The 18,972-nt window shown below is 43.9% G+C and overlaps 1 protein-coding gene across 3 annotated transcripts in view; it reads right to left on the reverse strand.

Moving 5' to 3' along the window:
• Positions 1–402: 402 nt before the first annotated feature.
• The window catches only part of VPS39 (VPS39 subunit of HOPS complex), a 47,331-nt gene continuing 28,761 nt past the window's right edge, over positions 403–18,972 (reverse strand). For all 3 annotated transcript variants that reach the window (XM_025473068.3, XM_025473071.3, XM_025473069.2), the window contains 14 exons: positions 13,916–14,058; positions 9,151–9,294; positions 8,527–8,668; positions 8,295–8,381; positions 7,919–7,992; positions 7,471–7,569; positions 6,748–6,865; positions 6,162–6,290; positions 5,501–5,603; positions 5,230–5,275; positions 4,005–4,154; positions 3,709–3,843; positions 3,367–3,458; positions 403–2,518 (listed from right to left, as the gene is read on the reverse strand). In XM_025473068.3, coding sequence (XP_025328853.1) covers positions 2,443–2,518; positions 3,367–3,458; positions 3,709–3,843; positions 4,005–4,154; positions 5,230–5,275; positions 5,501–5,603; positions 6,162–6,290; positions 6,748–6,865; positions 7,471–7,569; positions 7,919–7,992; positions 8,295–8,381; positions 8,527–8,668; positions 9,151–9,294; positions 13,916–14,058 — 1,538 coding nt within the window. In that variant the 3' untranslated portion in view covers positions 403–2,442. The remainder of the gene's footprint in view (positions 2,519–3,366; positions 3,459–3,708; positions 3,844–4,004; positions 4,155–5,229; positions 5,276–5,500; positions 5,604–6,161; positions 6,291–6,747; positions 6,866–7,470; positions 7,570–7,918; positions 7,993–8,294; positions 8,382–8,526; positions 8,669–9,150; positions 9,295–13,915; positions 14,059–18,972) is intronic.

Consider the following 18,972-nt stretch of genomic DNA (forward strand, 5'->3'; position numbering starts at 1 on the left):
ATCCTTTCTCCAATTCTCAAACATCCTTAGTCCCTTCAATCCCACCAATTCCATACCTTTCTTTCATGATTCTCCTAGTCATTAGGAGCTGCAGGAAGAGGCATGAGGCCCTAATATGTGAAGTGCAGGGGGAAATAGTAGGGATTAGCTGGAGTTCCAGTATGTTCAACAGAACTTGGTGATGCTGGAAATGTTCTGTACCTGCACCGTCAAACCATTAGCCACCAGCCACAGTAGCTGTGCTCTATGGCACAGATGGAGACATACATGACAGAGGTGTCATACTGACTTTTTTTGTCGTTAATTGGCTTATTCTTCTCAATTCTTAGCTAAATCATTATCTCCTCATAGTTATTTCCATCAAACTTCACAGGAAGGGAGGAAAAAGAGATGCAAATTGGCTGGCTCCTTACTTTATGATGTTTATTATAAGAGATCCTCATAAGTCATTACAGAGCTTTCCAGTCTCTAGCCTTCTCTGTACCTCCAGAGAGGGCAAAGAGAGTCCAGGGAAGGAAGAATGGAGTTTGGGAAAACTGCGCGGTTTATGTATTCCAGAAAGAAAATACACATTCTTTATTGCTTCAAACACATGTGCCACACAGGTTGTGGGAATGGAAGATACAAACACAGCAAGCCAGGAAGACGGGGTTTGAGTCGCAGGGTGGGTTTCTGCTGCAGAGGGCTGGCTTGATGACTTTACTGCTGCTCACATGGGAAGCTTCTTTGAGCTTGTGCAAACAGGTCCAAGGGTAGCAATGCTTCTCGTGCCAGTTAGGATGTGGCTCTTCAGAAGCACCACTTTGCCTCCCAAACCTGAGCAGAGCCCCTATCTGCATGTGTGATGCTGAGGGCACATACTCTGTACCTTCAGACCCTCCGAGACAGTGTGCCAGGGAGAAGCCTAGTCTACAACACCGGCCAGCTGGCCTACAACACAGGCCCAACATGGCACAGAGCATCGGTTTAAAAAGAACCACAGCATGTCAAGGACAGGCTACTAAAACACTGTCAGGGCTGGGCGCCATTGCCCACCCTTCCCACCTTAAAAACACAGCAGCATCAAGGCTATGTCTGCAAATCACAGGGAAGACAGGATGCAGGGCCGCTCTGCCTGTAGGTCCTCGGTCTGCAGTGCTAGCCACTCCTCCTGTGGGCCTTCAGTGCTCTGTTGGGAGGAGGGGGGTCTCCCTGCCTCCTGCTCCAGGGATCTGGCAGTGAGTTCCTTCATAAAACCATGTGCTGCCACTACTCCCACCTCCCGCAGTGCTCTCAGCTGTCCCTGGGCACCTCACAAACATGCCTGACCTCACATCCCTGTCAGTTCCCCATCTGATCGGTCTTGTGTGTAGCAGAGATCCACCTACCTGTGACATGCCAGTGCAGCCTCCAACCCCAGCAGAACAAAGCTGGAGAAGGACTGCCAGGCTGAACTGGGAGGTAAGCAGACCACACTGGCTGCAAAGAGAAAGGTGCCAAAGTATGAAGCACTTGGCTCACAGACACTCAAGCAGCAGCCTAGGAGCAGGCACCGCTGCAGGTGTCTGCCTAAGAGGTCTTATACCTAGTGCAGGCCGTCCTTAGAGCCGCTGTCACATACGGCTCCAGGGGGGATGGAGGACAGTGCTCCCCTAAGCTTCCAGGCATACAGCTCTTATCCAAGGAGGACCTATTTACAGCATACCTGACAATCAATGATCAAATCAGTGTATGCTGAAAACTGAGATGTCCTCTTGCTTCTCATTTTATCTTGTTTATATCACTTATTCCCTGCATGGGAAAAATGGGAGACAAAGTGTGTGTGGGGGGGAACAGTGAAGGGAGATAAAGGAAGACAATCGATATCGAGGACTGAAACAGGAAGAGATAAGTGGGGAGACCCAAGGGGATGAGGGTGGGGGGGAGAGAGGGAGGTGTGCGGTTGTGACTATGGAGAAATGACTGCTGTCACCTGAGAGCCAGGGCCAGCCAGTGAAGCGAGGGGAGCCCTAGGACTGCTCTCCTCCCAGACTCCAGGCCACCATGCAGAGAGTTCCACGTCAAGTCCTGCACGTGTCTTAATAGAAAACTCTGCATAAACAATCTCGGGGGTACGGACACTTGAGACACTTTCCTTGTTCAGGTGATCGGTGTGCAAAGGCAGGAGGATGCCCTTCCCTACCTCTTTCCGTCAACGGGGGTAGTAAATTCTCTGAAACTGCCTGCAACATAATGGTATATAAGGTATAGCTAATATCTTCTTTTTCTATCAAAAAGCTGGTAACACCAGACCATAAGTCTGATAAATTCAGAGATATTCCAGGGCTCAAGGTAGCCAGTCGTGTCCAAATGGGGAGACACCTGGTGGTGGATGTAGCCAGCCCCCCAATCCTAAGGCCGGTGCTCCTTCTCCTCTCTGGGATAGCTGAACTGTCCATCTGAAGAATCCTTGGCATGCTGGGCTCAGGTGTCGGCTGGGTTTACCTCTTTGGAACAGAAGTAGTGCACGACCACTCCATTGGGGTATCTTGCAAATGCACTGTATGGAAGAAAGACTGCTCAGGAGGGAGAACAACTTCTAAAAGAAGACCACTTCCTAGAAAAGGTGTTTCACCCAGGTGTCATCCCAGAAGCAACCCACCCTAACCACAAGAAAGGACCCATCCTCAGCGTCTTCTGGATTTACATAGCAACCGTCTCTGCCAAATAATCAAACAGAGGGTGAGCTCATGCAGTTTGAAGACTGTTTGAATATGAGAATACTTCTTATTAAGTCATCAATGTGAAATCCAGGGCAGATGGAACCGGCTACCAGCCTGCCTCAGCACCAGTCTAGGGAGAGCTGACAATGCCCATCAGAATAAGTTTTAGGCTAATTCTAACAATGGACAGCAAGTTAGGTCTTTCTAAAGACAAAGATTCTTCCACCCACATAAGAAAAAGGACAAAGCACCCTTGCTTCTCAGGAAAGGGGACAGACTAGAGTACATGCTTTAACAAAATGACACTGGCTTAGGATTTTACTCAAGTCATGAAGCAGCAGATGGAAAGATCTTTTTCTTCCTTAACAGGCACACCCTAAAAGATAAGAACTTTCTGCCCACATACAACTCACACACACCCACTCGCTACATCACAGCATCTAGCTGCCAGAAGGGAAGGGCTTTTCAGGCAAGAAGTCAAGAGTACATGCCATACATTTCAAGTCTTTAAATCCTCAAAGCTAACTCACAACAGACAACATGGATTGCTCTTTGGAAGCTCAGGAAGTAACCATGGCCAAGATAATCAGCAGCCATGCTTTCCCTTTAGTTAAGGGGAAGAAATCCATCCTGAGCAGGAACCACATCAGAGCTGGGGCTACACAGTTGTGGAGAAAAGGCTCACCTGTTCCCAATCTTCTTCTTACACACCATACACACCTTCTCCTCTGTGATGATGCACTTCACCTGCTGGTGTAAAATCCGCTCTTCCTGGACCTAGAAGAGGAGAGTGACTGGGACAGAAGCCCCATAGTCCAGCACACAGAAGGCAGAGGCTGGCACAGTCTCATCCTTCAGCCCCCACAGATGCCTCTCACTGAAACCCCTGCAACTAAATGTCAAGTTGGTTACTGTGTCAGTTTGAGCTATAGTGTTAAAGGAATATAAAGCTCTGCTTTTGTCTATAGGTAATGTGTGTCTCATGCTAAAAGGTACAACCTCACCCTAAAGTCTGGAAGGTTCTTACCCTCAGAAATTCTGCATGGAGGAGGTTCTTGAGCACTTGATTGAACCGTTTTTTTTGTGCATTTTCTTCCAAGACCTTTTCCAGAAAGATACGTATGTCATTAATCTGAGTGTTTGCTGGTAGAAGGTTGATGGCCTAGGGACAGGAACAGAGATGGGAACAGGATGAGCCATAACAGGAGTGAACCTGAGGAAAAGTCTGAAGCCACACAGCTCTCAAACCCCAGTGCCTTTCTCAGTGCCCTCCTCTCATTCAGCGTGCCCCCAGGTCCCTCCCATCTGCACAGAACTCCTGACCTTAGTGGTGTCCAGCTTGCTGTGGTGCAGCTCGAGGACCTGCAGGGCAGCCTGGAGGTTGGCCTGTGGCTCCAGCAGTTCCAGTTTGATGGGTCCCAGGCAATGAACACTAGGGGGCGACAGGTACATCCGGAGCAGGGACAGATACACCTGTCTCATACAAGTCACATAGGTCAGGCTGGCAGTAAGCCTCCCAGGACCCGCCAGCATGACCACACCTAAAAATAAGAGGGTTTATAAAACCTGGGCTGCTCCGTTTTTCACATTTTAAAAGATTTTGGTAAAGCCAGTCAACTGAAGATGGTAAGAATTAAGAACTGTTTTTCCTGAGGAAAAAAAAATCAAATGCCTTATGTTAATTATACATTTTGCTGCTGACAAAATGCCAACACTGCAAAATGACACAAAAAGATCTTTCCTAGGGGATCCCTGGGTGGCTCAGCGGTTTGGCGCCTGCCTTCTGCTCGGGGCGTGATCCTGGAGTCGCAGGATTGAGTTTTGTATCGGGCTCCCTGCATGGAGCCTGCTTCTCCCTCTGCCTGTATCTCTACCTCTCTCTTTCTCGGTGTTTCTCATGGATAAATAAATAAAATCTTAAAAAAAAAAAAAAAAAAAAAAGATCTCTCCTAGGAATCTGGCCTTGAGGCTGTGACCCTACCAATTTTGGCAGGTGAGGATTAACCCCAAGCTGAGATGCCATCTTTCCTACTGGTACCAGTAACACGGGGTTTCTCAACCTCAGCACCCAACATTCTGGGCTGGATAATTCTTTGTTGAGGCTGTCCTGTGCACTGTTTAGCAGCAACTCTGGCCTCTGCCACCTAGATTCCAGTTGTCCCTGTATCCCCAGACATAACAATCAAAAATGTCTCCAGACACTGATGAATCCACATGCATTCTAGACCGAGTATATAAGTGCACCTGACTGCATCCATCAGATACCCCTCAATAGGCTGACCATATAATTTATTATACAACCTGGGACTCTTTTGAAAGTAAAAGGGCAGGCATGCTACTGATAATCACATGCATGACAATAAGCCAGAACTATCCCAAGGAAACCAAGATGTATGGTCACCTTGCCTTCTTCCTCAATACACACATTCAAACCGTGATCTCAGCTACTCCCACCAGTGTCACCTGTGGCCAAACCCAAGGGCATGAGGTGTGCTACGAGGGACAGTGAAGAGCGCATGTGCTCCCTGGGGCCAGTGTCACTACTTACATCTTTGTTGCCATCTCTGTTTTGGTCGTAATGCTTGTGGCAGTACCTGCAAGGGAGAAAGTGGTGAGACTAGGCCAGAGCAGCCATGTCTAAAGAGAGGTCATCAATTCTCCCCGCGGGAGCAGCCTCATGATGGCACCACAATCAGGGGCCAGGATGGGAGGCAGAGCAGAGGGGAGGTGGCTTTCTGCCTCTGTCTCCCCCGCCTCTCCTCTGTCTGTGGAGCCTGCTGTCGGAGTCCTTGGGTGGTGCGGTGGCAGGGTCAACGTACTCCTCAGCCATCTTTGTGTCCTTCAGGATGTGCACGTAGATGAAGAGCGCTTGCTCATGCTTTCCCATGCGCCCCAGCAGCAGTGCACGCTCTTCTAAGAGGCCTGGGAGGAGGAAGGGGTGTGAGTAATCATCACCACCACTGTGCAAGCACAGGCCAGAGGCTAGGCTGTTAGGTAAGTGGGTGAAACTATTTGTATTACTTGGGATTTTTTCAAGGAGAAAATTGCTAAAATTTAAAAGAGGGCAGAGGGAGCTATTTTTTAGGAGGTACTTTATACCATTTTGTTTGTGATTGCTTCTAATTTGGGTAAGAACTCTCATCCAACAACCAAATGCATAATAAGCGCCTGCAATGTGCCAAGCACTCCAGCTAAGGAAAGTAAACACTGGGCTTTGCTCTCCCAGAGCTTATATATCAGAGAAACGTGTGTCTTTTTCAGACAAATTATGCCAGATCACAAATATCGCTAAATAATGGACGTGGCCAAGACACGTACTGATGCCACCGATTGCCAGGTGGTTCATACCCAAGGAGACTCCTCTCAGTTATGGAAAAAAAAGTGAGTCTTCAGATGGGACAGAAACAACTGGCCTCAAACATGTGTTTTTTTCCATTACCTTCCACTGATGTGGCTTCTGGCCAAAAGCCAGACACTCACCATCAAAAGGAAAGTCACAGATGAGCCGGCCTGGATCATAGTAGCCAGAAATTTCCAAGAATATAAGGAGCTTCCGTCGGTACTCTCCCAGCTCACCCTCTTCCTCTCCAGCAGGGACTGGAGTTTTGCCTTAAAGGGAACCAAGCTCGGTATGAAAGGATGCTGCTGGGCAGCAATGTGGGCTCATTGAGAAAAATGAAGAGGATGGGGTTCGATGACATCACCACAATGATCAGAAAGGGCCTCCAGAGTGGGTTCCAGCTGGGCTTTTCTTAGTTTATGGTCTCTACGTGACCCCAAAACATCAGCTTGAGACATAAAGAAAACCTGCACACTCTTGTATGCAAACCCATTCTCAGCACAGCTGACAAATCTGTTCCTTCCCCTTCACACAGGGGTGATGCACGGAGATGCCCAGATCCAGACAAGAGCTCTTGAGTCTCCTATGCTGGGTCACTTAGTTGCCCTGGCTGCTCAGAGGAACGTCCCACCCACCAGGGCCCATAGAGAACAGTAAGGCCTGCTTCCCTATGCCACAAGACACCCTTGGGTTCCAGGTCACCTGGCTTTCTAGGAGAACTGGTACCTGCAGGGAAGGACAGGAGATACTCCTTCATCAGACCTTGCACCTTCTCACAGTACAGCTGGATCAGGCAGTTGTGGAATCGAGAGCCCGTCTCCTCCCAAACGTGAATGACATGCTCCTGAGGCAAGACACAGGTCTACCTGGTATCCTGTAAGCTGTGACCCATCTCCGTCACCCAGTCTCCCTCACATTTTTAAGGCCTGACAGGTCCCATCCAAACCATCTCCTAATTAAGCGACAGCTCTTTTAAAACCACCAGGAAATTTTGGAATACAGCCCAGCAACATTAGGGATTATCTTCTTAGATTTGCAATCTAAGTTCCTTTATTAATTTGTCCCATAATCCTCCAAACTCTCACATCAGCCCATGTAGTTAAGGTTAAATAATAGTTGCATCCTGGTACTTAAAACCAATCTGGTTGCCCAGTGGTCACAGCTGAATCTGAATGACCATACAAATGTGGCTTTCAGATGTTTTTCTCGAACATCATTCTCTTTTATCCCTCTGTACTTTACCCAGATTTAGAAGGCATTCAACCCAAGTAATATTGCCAACTTGATCTACCAAGATCTCTTTCCTCAGAAGATGCTGAAATAATCTTCCTTACTCTTCTACCAATCCCCAAGTGACACAAACCCCAATCTGAATTGCCCGACAACTGACCCATGTGGTCCTGGTTCCCACATTGAAATGTTTTTAGTTCAGACCAAAAAAGATCTTACCAGATAAGGAATAGCTAGACCCTTAAAATTCTCCACTAAGAAGCAGAGCACTCGGTCTCGTGGCAGAGATTCCACCTCCGGGAGGTCTTCGGTAAATATCTGTGGGAACAAACCTGAGTTCCAACAGCAGAACCATCTGACTGCAATGCGGCCAACCAACCACATACACACACACATACACGGTGGAGGGTCAAGTGGACTTCTGAAGGGGGAAGGGTATACCAGATGGCACCTGTAGCAACTGTGCCAGACTAGGTGGCAGATGCCAGCTTCCAGATGTCTGCACAAGGCATTCTCCACTATACTACACTATCGGCTGTTTCCCAGGCTACTCATCTGAACACCAGAGAAACTGCATGAATCCTTCCTCCCCCTCCACCCATCACTGTCCTCAGTAGAATCAAGACCAAGCATGGTATGAGATAAATCCAAGACCCCCATGATCTACCTTCAGGCCATCCTCTGGGAAGTCTCGCAGCACCCATACCGAGTACGAAAAAATCAAATGCAGGTTTTCTGTGCCTGGAAGGGAATAGACTTGTCAGCAGGTGAAGCCTGCCCCGTCCACAGGACTGGGGAGGCGGGTGCAAAGGTTGCCCCCAAATTTGCTTTCCAGGGCAGATAGTTCTGTCCCAAGCACCAGTCACTTGGCCCTACTAGGCTGGCTGCATACCGAGGGGGTGTCATAGTTCCACTGTAGGGGGGAAACAAAGCCGAGTGAACAAGGGAGGGAGGGGACTGACTAGCTAGAATCAGAAATGGAGGGAGATCTGGTCCATGTGAATACAATCCTTTCCTACTTCCCTTTCAAAAGTTGGACTTACCCAAATGTTGCAGATACTGCACTGTCCTCTCATGGCCTTTCAGAGGGGAGTTTGCTTTCTTGGACTGGTCCACCAGCACCTGCAGAGCTGGCCATGAAGCACCCCCCCACCCCAAAAAGGTCATGAGCCTCTTCCAGAAGGCACATCCCCACGGAAGAGTTATCATACTTCAGTAGGTCTCCCCTATGACATAGAGACCCTCCCAGATCAGGGAAGCCCCTCCTCCGGCCACCTTTCTCATGGAGCCCCTTCTTCTCATACAGGATTATCAGTTCACTGTACTTGTGCGCCTTCTTCAGCACATGCTCACTCTCCTCGATGTGGCAGTGATTGTTCTCCAGGCGCAGCAGAGGCGCCACCAAGGCCACGTTCGTCTGCAGAGGAAGCAGGACTTCAGGGGACGCTGCATCATGGAGGAGCACCCCCACCCGTCCCCCACCTAGCCCAGGTTTGCTTCAGGCTGAAAGGTCAGGGATGAAACACAAGCAAGAATAGGCAAACCACCCTTCTTCAGGACTACAGGTGTGGCTTTTACAGCATTATGTATACTCTTTCACACAGCAGGTTTTAATGTTCTGGAGGGGAGTAGGAGGAGGAAGGGGATATATTCAGGAAACATTGTCTCTTTATCCTGTAGCACTAACTCCCAGTCTTAGCAGAGAAGACCAGCCTACTACACATTCTGGGGCAGTATCTTGCCTTATTTTCTTAACTGCTAGAAGCTCAGAGGTGTCAAGCAAAGACTAGGTGGTTCCCATTATCAAAGATTTCACTCTAATGGCAGGACTCCAAAGTAGCACTTTCCCGGTTTCAGGGGACTGGGCAATTGTGGGTACTGAGAGCTCAGAGAACTCACATGGAGGTAGCACTTGAGCAGGGTGGTATCAATGATTTGCAATAGCTTCTTCTTTGATTTGATGGTCGGAGTGCCTTCCATGAGAGGGGAGGTGCTAGACTGGTGATCAGAGTCATTCAGTTTCTTTACCAATTGGCTTCGTTTCTGCAAAGGCCCAAAAAAGTGGGATTAAGGCCAGGACTAAATCATCCTAATCACCTGAGCTACCAGGTAATTCCAAATATCTCCAACATGGCTCATACTTATCCACCCTGATTTCATATTAGCATATAGTCTTTATCAGGGATCAAAATAGATGAATGCCAAATTGCCACAGATACAGTAACAATTATTTATCAGGGGTTACTACATACCAGGCACTGTATCAAGAATTTTATGTCATCCCATTTTAAACCTACAACAAATGCAGGTATTATAATCCCTATTTTACAAGCCAAGAAGCCAAGGCACAGGTATTAGATCTCTCACAAGTAGCTGAGGCAAGTTTCAAACTAGGGTCTAATTCCAAAGCCCATTTTCTTTTATTAAAAAAAAAAAAAAAAATCAACTTTCTTGAGGTGTAAGTAGCATACAATAAAATGTACCCTTTTAAAGTATGAAATCCATTTTGACACATACACACATACACATAACCAAAACCCCAATCAATGAAAAGAACATTTCTAACACCCCAGAAAGTTCCCTTGTGCTCTTCTCAATTTCACCCAACTCCTACACCACAGATCTGGTTTCTATCACTAGAGATTAGTTTTTACCTATTCTAGAACTTCATATAAAGAGAATAATCCTGTTTGTACCATATTGTGCCTGGCAATGCCCTTATTCTTATATGCTCAACCATCTCTCTGACACAATGCCAATGTCAGTTAACTTCACACATTCCAAATGTCAGCGAGAAGTCCAGGGAAAAAAATGTGTGGTCAGAGTTGTAAAGCAAAGACACTGGCAATAAAGGGCATTCTTTGATGCCACAGGCTTAGGAGATATTTTACTCCCAGGAACCTTTTCCACTTGGTACGGCCATATGAGCTGTGCAAGGTGGAGACAGAGGCAGGTCTGTGTGCTCCTTGCAGGCTGCCAGCCACGGCTGGGTACTCCTGGGTCCCAATGTCAAGGAAGTGCCAAGGCTATGTATGCCAGATCAGAGCTGTGGGACATTCACTAGCCCAGAAGCAGGTGGCAGATAGCTGGCTTACAATTTCCTAGCAGTATTTCTCAGTGTCTGCCCAGGGGACCTCTTGTAGAGGTCTTCAGAACACTAATGAGGAAAAGATTTACTAAGTTATCTGACTCTGAGTGAGTGTTCAGGAAATAAAAGCCCTTGTGACAAATGGGGTGAAGAATCTTTAATGGAGACATTAGTTTTAGTGTTCACTTGAAAATTTCACTTATCTTTCCATAACAGTAAACTGAAAAAAACACTTAAATTTAAATACTCCCTCTAAAAAAAACCAGGTTATAGAAGAATATTTATTGACAGGGAGGGACTTTCTCAATATACAGCTACATTTTTAAAAAGCAAACCAGAGAACTTTAGTTTGATATCCATTGGCAATAATGACCTAATAAATAAATTTTTATTTTTAAATTTTTAAAGATTTATTTGAGAGAGGGAGGGAGAGAGAGAGATGGAGTACATGTGAGTGAGGCGAGGGGCAAAAGGAGAGGGCGAGAGAATCCTCAGACTCCCTGATGAGCACAGAGCCTGATGCAGGGCTCAATCCCAGGACCCCAAGATCATGAGCTGAGCCAAAACCAAGAGTCGGCCGCTCAACGAAATGAGCCACCCAGGGGCCCCAGTAAATTTTTAAAAAACCGAACTCACAAATGGATATCCAAGCAGAACTCAGAGACATTGTGGGTTTGGTCCAGACTATTCTGATAAAATGAGTATCTCAGTAAAGCTAGTCAAATTAACTTTTTGGTTTCACAGTATATACAAAAGTTATGCTTACATGATATGGTAGTATTCTCTAACAAAATATGGATATACTTTAATTTAAAAATACTTCATTGCTAAAAAATGCTAATTGTCATCTGAGCTTTCAGTGAATTGTGATCCTTTTTGCTAGTGGAGGGTCCTGCCTCCATGTTGATGACTCAAGGTTGGCGTGCTGTGACAATTTCTTAAAATATGACAACAAAGTTTGCCACAGAAATTGAGTCTTCAAGAATTATTTCTCTATAGTATGTGATGGTGTCAGGTAGCATTTTAGGCATAGAACTTCTTGGAGTCCATCCTTTCAAACCCTGCTGCTGCTTTATTAACAATGTTTATGGAATACTCTAAATCTTTTGTTGTCATTTTTAACAATCTTCACAGCATCTCCACCTGGAGTAGATTCCATCTCAAGAAGCTCCTTTCTTTGCTCATCCATAAGAAGCAACTCCTCATCCATTATAGTGTGATCATGAGATCACAGCAGTTCAGTCACGTCTCCAGGCTCCACTGCTTATCCTAGGTCTCTTGCTATTCCTACCACATCTGTAGGTACTTCCTCCACTGAAGTCTTGAACCCCTCCCTCAAAGTTATCCATGAGGGCTGGAATCAACTTCTACCAAATTCCTGTTCATATTGATATTCTGACCTCTTCCCATGAATCATGAGTGTTCTTAATGGCATGTAGAATAATGAATCCTTTCCAGAAGGTTTTCCATTTACTTTGCCCAGATACAGAGGAGTCATTATCTACAGAAGCTATAGGCTTGTGAAATATATTTCTTAAATAAGACTTGAAAGTTAAAATTACTTCTTGATCCACAGGCTGCAGAATTGATGCTGTTAGTATGAAAACAACATTAATCTTACTCTCATCTCCATCAGAGTGGGTGACCAGGTGCGTTGCCAATGAGCAGTCATATTTTGAAAGGAATCCTTTTTTTCTGAGATGCAGGTCTCAACAGTGGGCTTAAAATATTCCATGAACCATACTGTAAACAGATGTGCTGTCACCCTGGCTTTGTTGCTCCACTTACAAAGCACAGGCAGAACAGATGTAGCATAATTTTTAAGGACCCTAGGATTTTCAGTGGTCAAGAAAGACTGCTCCAACTTCAAGTCACCAGCTGTATTAGCCCCTAACTTGTCCTTAGAAGCTTTGAACCCAAGCATAACTTCTCTTCTCTAGCTATGAAAGTCCTAGTTAGCATTTCCTTCCAACAGAAGGCTGTTTTGTCTACACTGAAAAATCTGTTTAGTGGAGCCACCTTCATTAATGATCTTAGCCAGATCTGGATAACTTGCTGCAAACACCTACATCAGCACTTACTGCCTCACCTTTAACTTCATGTTATGGAGATGCCTTCCTTCTTAACCCTCATGAACCAAACTCTGCTAGCTTCACAACTTTTCTTTTGCAGCTTCCTCATCCTTCTCAGCCTGCATAGAGTTGAAGAGAGTTTTAGGGCCTTGCTCTGGATAAGGCTTTGGTAAAAGGGAATGCTGTGGATGGTTTGATTTCTATCCAGACCACTAAAACTTTCTACACATCAGCAATAAAGCTGCTTTCACTTTCTTATTCATGTTCACTGATGCAGCAGTTTTAATTTCCTTCAAGAGCTTTTCCTTTGCATTCACAATTTGGCTCACTGGCACAAGAGGCCTAAATCTTGGCCTATCTTGGCTTTTGACATGCTTTCCTCTAAGTTTAATTACTTTTAGTTTTTGATTTAAAGTGAGAAATAGCAATTCTTCCTTTTACTTGAATACTTAGAGGCCATTTTTTTCCCCCTAAAGATTTTATTTATTTATTCATTTATTCATGAGAGACAGAGAGAATGAGAGGCAGAGACACAGGCAGAGGGAGAAGCAGGCTCCATGCAAGGAGCCTGACGTGGGACCTGATCCTGAGTCTTCAGGATCACGCCCTGGGCTGAAGGCAGCACTAAATCGCTGAGCCACCCAGGCTGCCCCCATTGTTATTGACTTAATTTCAATATTATTATGTCTCAGGGAGTTGGGAGACCCAAAGGATAGGTGAGGCAGGGAATAGCCAGTTGGTAGAGTAGTCAGAATGCACACAACATTTATTAAGTTTCCTATCTTATATGGGCACAGGTGGTGGCATCCCAAAACAATTATAATGGTAACATAAAAGATCAGTGATCACAGATCACAATAACAAATACAATAATGAAAAAGTTTGAAATGTGAGAGTTATCAAAATGTGACACAGAGACACAAAGTGAATAAATGCTATTGGAAAAATAGTGCTGACTTGTTCAATGTGGGTTGGCACAAATCTTCAATTTGTAAAAAAAAAAAAAAAAAAAAGCAGCATCTGTGAAACACAATAAAGGAGGTATGCCTCTAGAGGTCTAAAGGACAACACTATAATGTTGGTGATTTTTCTCTGGGTGGTAGAGATATTGGTGACTTGTACTTTTGCTTTATACTTTTCTGTGTTTGCCCAGTCTCCTGCATTGAGCAAGTATTTTTCCACAAGTATGTATGTTCCAAAAAAGTGTTTCAAAAAACTTAGTATTTCTTATCAACTAAAATCTATCCTTTTTAGTTCCCATAACAGCTTAGTGTAAATTTACCAGAAATCACGTACATTTCCTGGTATAAAGATTTGGCAACAAGCAGCTCACTGGTATGAGCAGGGAGATGAAGGAGAAAGAAATATGCTCAGCGCACCATCACTTTTACATCATTCATTTATGGAATGCCTGTAGAGAGAAGGCCCTCACTTCTCTGCAATAGAAAAGCAGGTGCTGGAACTCCCAGGTAAACTCTTCCATACTCCTCTGTATCATACCTACCTGTGTCAGGTAGTCAATCAGAGCTAAATGTGCCTTCTCCAATTCAGCCCCCGACAGCACTGGCAGTGGGTTAGGATACTGCAGTTGCTTTCTGTAGTCTGTGGGCAGCAGGTCTGGGTATAGGCCCATCACATGGGTAGGATCTACATAGAGGTAAACATGATTTCCCAGAAAGAAGCACAGCAATTTGAGGATCAAATAAAACAAGACTATTAATATAGCAAAATAAGTTCCAGATTGATTTTAAGGATTTTTTTTTTTAAGTTATCTCTATACCCAACACAGGCCTCAAATTCACAACTCCAAGGTCAAGAGTCGCATGCTCTACCGACTGAGCTAGCCAGGCACCCTCAGACTAATTTTTTTTTTTTTTTTAAAGAATGCCTCTAAGTTCATAAAGACTCAATGAGCTCTATACTTATATAATTTGAGCACTATTTATATATACATTTCACTAAACCAGTACAAAAATGGCTTGACTCCATATTCCAAGGTATACACACATACACATATGCAGAATTAGAACTGAAAATTTACAAACTGTCTGAAAGTGGAGGAGAAAAAATTTTCTGCTAAGACATTAAAGCTGAAAAGATCAATAGCCTTAAAAAATAAAATAACTATGTCAAAAAAGGAATATGACTAAAACAAATTATTATTATTAAAACAAAGCCAGACAATAGGCTAGGGCATATATTTGCAGCATATATGACAAGAGGCTTATAATTAATTATTTAAAACATAAATTGATAAAGAGATTTCATCAGATAATACGCAAAAGACATGAACAAATGACAAGAAAATATAAATAAGTGGGAAAACATTCTGTCACATTAAGAATCAAAGTAGTACATTAGTAAAATTAGTAAAAAAATTTTTATATAGTACCCGGTGCTTGCAATATTATGAAACTGAATCACTCTTACACTGCCAAGGCAAAAAAATATTGCTACCTCAATAAGGAAAAAAGCACTTGGACCCACTAATCCCACTTCTAAGAGTTTGCCCTAGAAAACAATCTATAAGATGGAAGGGAGAAGACATCCGAATGAACAGGTCACGTAGGGAGCATTATTTGTAACAGTGCAATTCTGGAAACAATGTGGAATTCCTTCAGCAGCAGACTATAGTCTATTTAACTAAAAGACTATAATGCAATCATTATAAATTATAATTATAAAGTACACACAGCAAAATGGAAAAACACTAACAATATTAAGTAACAAAAGCTGTAACAGCATATACAGTCTTGATTATAATTATATTGAGATGTATATATGTGGAAAAAGCTTGGATGAAAAAGACAAAACGAGAATCAAGATCTAGAGTAAATTTTTCTTCCTTTAATACTTTAACAAATGTTTTGTCCTAGCATTACTTGATTTTCATTAAAAAAAAAAAAAAAAGTTGGAGGAACAAGAGAAGGCCATGTTCCTTCTACAAGGAGCTGAGCTCCAGGCCAGCAGACCAGAAGAAAAATTCACAATCTTGCCTTGAACCCTCCAGAACCCATAGTGTTCCCAAGGAACCTGGGTCACCATATTTCTGCCAAGCCAGGAAGACTGTGTTCCTCAAAATCTGAGAATTATGATGATGTGAAAAAGACACTCATGACAAGTGCCAACTGAATGGGGCAGTTGACAGATCTATGTGATGGCCACACAGAAACACAGTCTAAGAAACGAAGATAACTGCTGGGGACCTGGAGTGAATATATGGCCCTTGCCTAGGCTTCGTCAGCCCCCCTCATCACAGAGTCTACAGATATGGCTCTAACCATATCGCTCTAATTAAAAACTTGTGATGTCTCCTGAAGCCTACAATACAATGTCCAAATTCCCTCACAGTATTCAAGGTCCTCTAAAATTTGGACCCAACATCTCTTTCTCATATGACCTATTAAGTACCACAAACCTCACACTGGACTGTGGCTCACAGACCCTCAGCCATCACTGGGTCTTCCTGTCACCCTCCTTCCTTTACGCTCTGCTTTTCCTTCTACCTTCCAGAGCCCAGTCACCTCCTCTCTCTCTTCCTCTTAAGACCTCCTAACTTACTTTTCCACAATCCTGAAGAACTCTTTTACACTTGTTTCACAATGTTTTACTGAATGGTTTTACATGCAAACTCTCTGTGGACATATAACGGGTCTTATTTATCTGTGAAGCCCAAAATTGAAGGTAGAGCTGGCACTGACAATGCTTACCTGATTTGCCTTTGGGCCACATGTTCACTGAGTGGAGGATTATATCATACACTGAATCCTAGTAATATAGACTAGTAATTGACAATGGGATTATATTCCTTATGCAGATCAACTGCATATTCCTTATGCTGATCAACAGATCAACTCTGCTCTAGCCACATGGATCCGGCTGCTCCTGGACCACACAAGGCAGCATTCCAACCTCACCACCGTGGCACTAGCCATTCCCTTTGCCTGTAGGGCACTTCCCCAGACTCTGCCACTTCATTAAATAGCTTCCTTGAGACCCTAATTTTTCAGATCTTATCTTTCCTGATCTTATCTTAAATTGCAATCCTAATTCCTATTTTTAGTACTCCTTTCCTGATCATCTTATCTTAAATTGCAATCCTGATCATCTTATCTTAAATTGCAATCCTAATTCCTATCTTCAGTACTCCTTATCCCTATTCCCCTGCTTTGTTTTTCTTAGGACTTACCACTTCCCTATATATATATATATATTTTTTTATGATAGTCACAGAGAGAGAGAGAGAGAGAGAGAGAGAGAGAGGCAGAGACATAGACAGAGGGAGAAGCAGGCTCCATGCACTGGGAGCCCGACGTGGGATTCAATCCCGGGTCTCCAGGATCACGCCCTGGGCCAAAGGCAGGCGCCAAACCGCTGTGCCACCCAGGGATCCCTTTTTTAATTTGACTTCCCAATATATTATAAATTTGCTAATTTATTTTCTTGTCTGCACTCTATCAGAATATAAGCCCCATTACTTGGTACCCAGAATAGTCTTCAAGGCATGATAGAAGCTTGATAAAAATTTTTACTAAGTAATGAATATATATAGTATGTGAACCAATTCAAGAATCTAAGGCTCAATTTCAAGATCTAAATATGGATTTCAAGAAATTTAAAAACTGGGTGCCTGGGTAGCTCAGTCGGTTAAGCGTCTGCCTTTGGCTCAGGTCATGATCCTGGGATTCTGGAATCTAGTCCCATGTGGGGCTCCCTGCTCAGTGAGGAGTCTGCTTCTTCCTCTGCCTCTCTCGCCCCTATCCCTTCTCATGCTCTTTCTCTCTCAAATAAATAAAATATTAAAAAATATATAAAAACTATCTTATTCACATTCTTGCCATTCCATGCATTATGCTTGACCACCAAGAGTCCAAAGCCCCATGGCCTCAATGCAGTGTCTTATCAAACCCTAGTACAAATACCTATAGTACTTACCTTGCTATCTTGCATTAGAGCTTTTTATGCATAAGCTGTGGGCTGCCGCAAGGAAATAACTCTAAAATATTGGTTCTTAAACATTTTAAGGATCTAAAACATTGGGGGATTTGATAAAAAGTACCGATCCTCTCTTCAGAAAAACTCACATATGAAAAATATTTTACATTAAGTCTAGGGTGGTTCACAAACTTGATAAAGCCCACTTAAGGGCCGTATGTCCCCAGTGGGAACAGACAGAGCTTCTTCCTCATTCACAAGGGGTAGAAATAGGCCCCCCTTATAAGAAGCCTATCTGTGGAACAAGTAAAGGGAGGGGCAGGAAAGCAAACCTGGGCCCAGTCCACCCTACACTATGGGGACCAAAGGACACTGGGCCTGGTAGTATATTCCAGCCATCTGGCTAGCCTCCCTCTGCTCAGAAGAAACATCCTTCCACAAAACTTTTCTGCTCCTATTCCATGCCTCCAAAACAGTTTTCTGACTTGGCATCCCAGGTACACTCTGTTCTGCTACAACTTGAGTTTCTTTCATGTGAATGAGTTCATGCACAGCTGGTAAATAGGAATGATATGAGGCATAAGTTGTGTTGAGGGGGGCACCTAGGTGGCTCAGTCGGGTAAGCATCTGCCTTTGGCTCAGGTCATGATCCTGGAGTCTTGGGATCAAGCCCCACATTGGACTTCCTGCTCAATGGGGCGTCTGCTTCTCCCTCTCCCTCTGTGCTCTCTCTCTTCCTCTCTAGTAAATAAATAAAATCTTAAAAAGTTGTGTTGGTTTGTATGCAAATTTCTCCAGCTTGTTAATGTTTTGAAGTGACCAGGCAAGCTTCTTCACAATTAAAGAGAAAGCCTTAACTACACAGGGAGACCTTAAAGAAAAGAACTGAAAGTCCTATAGAAATGACCTCTTTTGAGCTGATGAGAAGCTTCAAAAACCACTATACTTTCTATTAAGTTAAACCACCTGGAAAAGCTGAGAGTAAAAATAAAGCAAGGATGTTCCCCACATATTCATTTTCTGGGGGGTCTCACAAAGAAGTCTATATCCAAGATCAGACTTTTTATTTTGATGAAACTAGTTTTTATTAGAAGCAAATATTCTCAAAGATGTGTATCTTAAAAGAAAAAGCATAGCCTCAGGATTTAAGGCTGCAAAGCACTGACATGCTGAGTACCAAAATCAATGGGAATTTAATTTTAGTAGGATTGTTATTGTTTTCATTAGTATTCCACATAAAAAAGCATAGCCTCAGGATTTAAGGCTGCAAAGCACTGACATGCTGAGTACCAAAATCAATGGGAATTTAATTTTAGTAGGATTGTTATTGTTTTCATTAGTATTCCACATAAAAGGCTGCCTATGTCTTGAGTGGTCTGTCTCAACCTCATTTTTCCCATAAGCCCTGTTATTTCCCATGAGTATTTATTATAGAATATCAGGTTTTGCTGGACCACATTCAAGGCATCATAGCAAAAATGCCTGTACCTCGATATACATAAAAAGGAGTGCCTGGGGTGCCATGTATGAACATTCCAGCCACTGGAAAGAGACCTAGCCTCTCTACTGTAAATAAAGGGATAGTGGAAGTCTGTGTTTAATGGGTGAGACCAGAGATACAAGATG

This window comes from Canis lupus, chromosome 30, assembly GCF_003254725.2.
Source record: "Canis lupus dingo isolate Sandy chromosome 30, ASM325472v2, whole genome shotgun sequence".
NCBI lineage: Eukaryota > Metazoa > Chordata > Mammalia > Carnivora > Canidae > Canis > Canis lupus.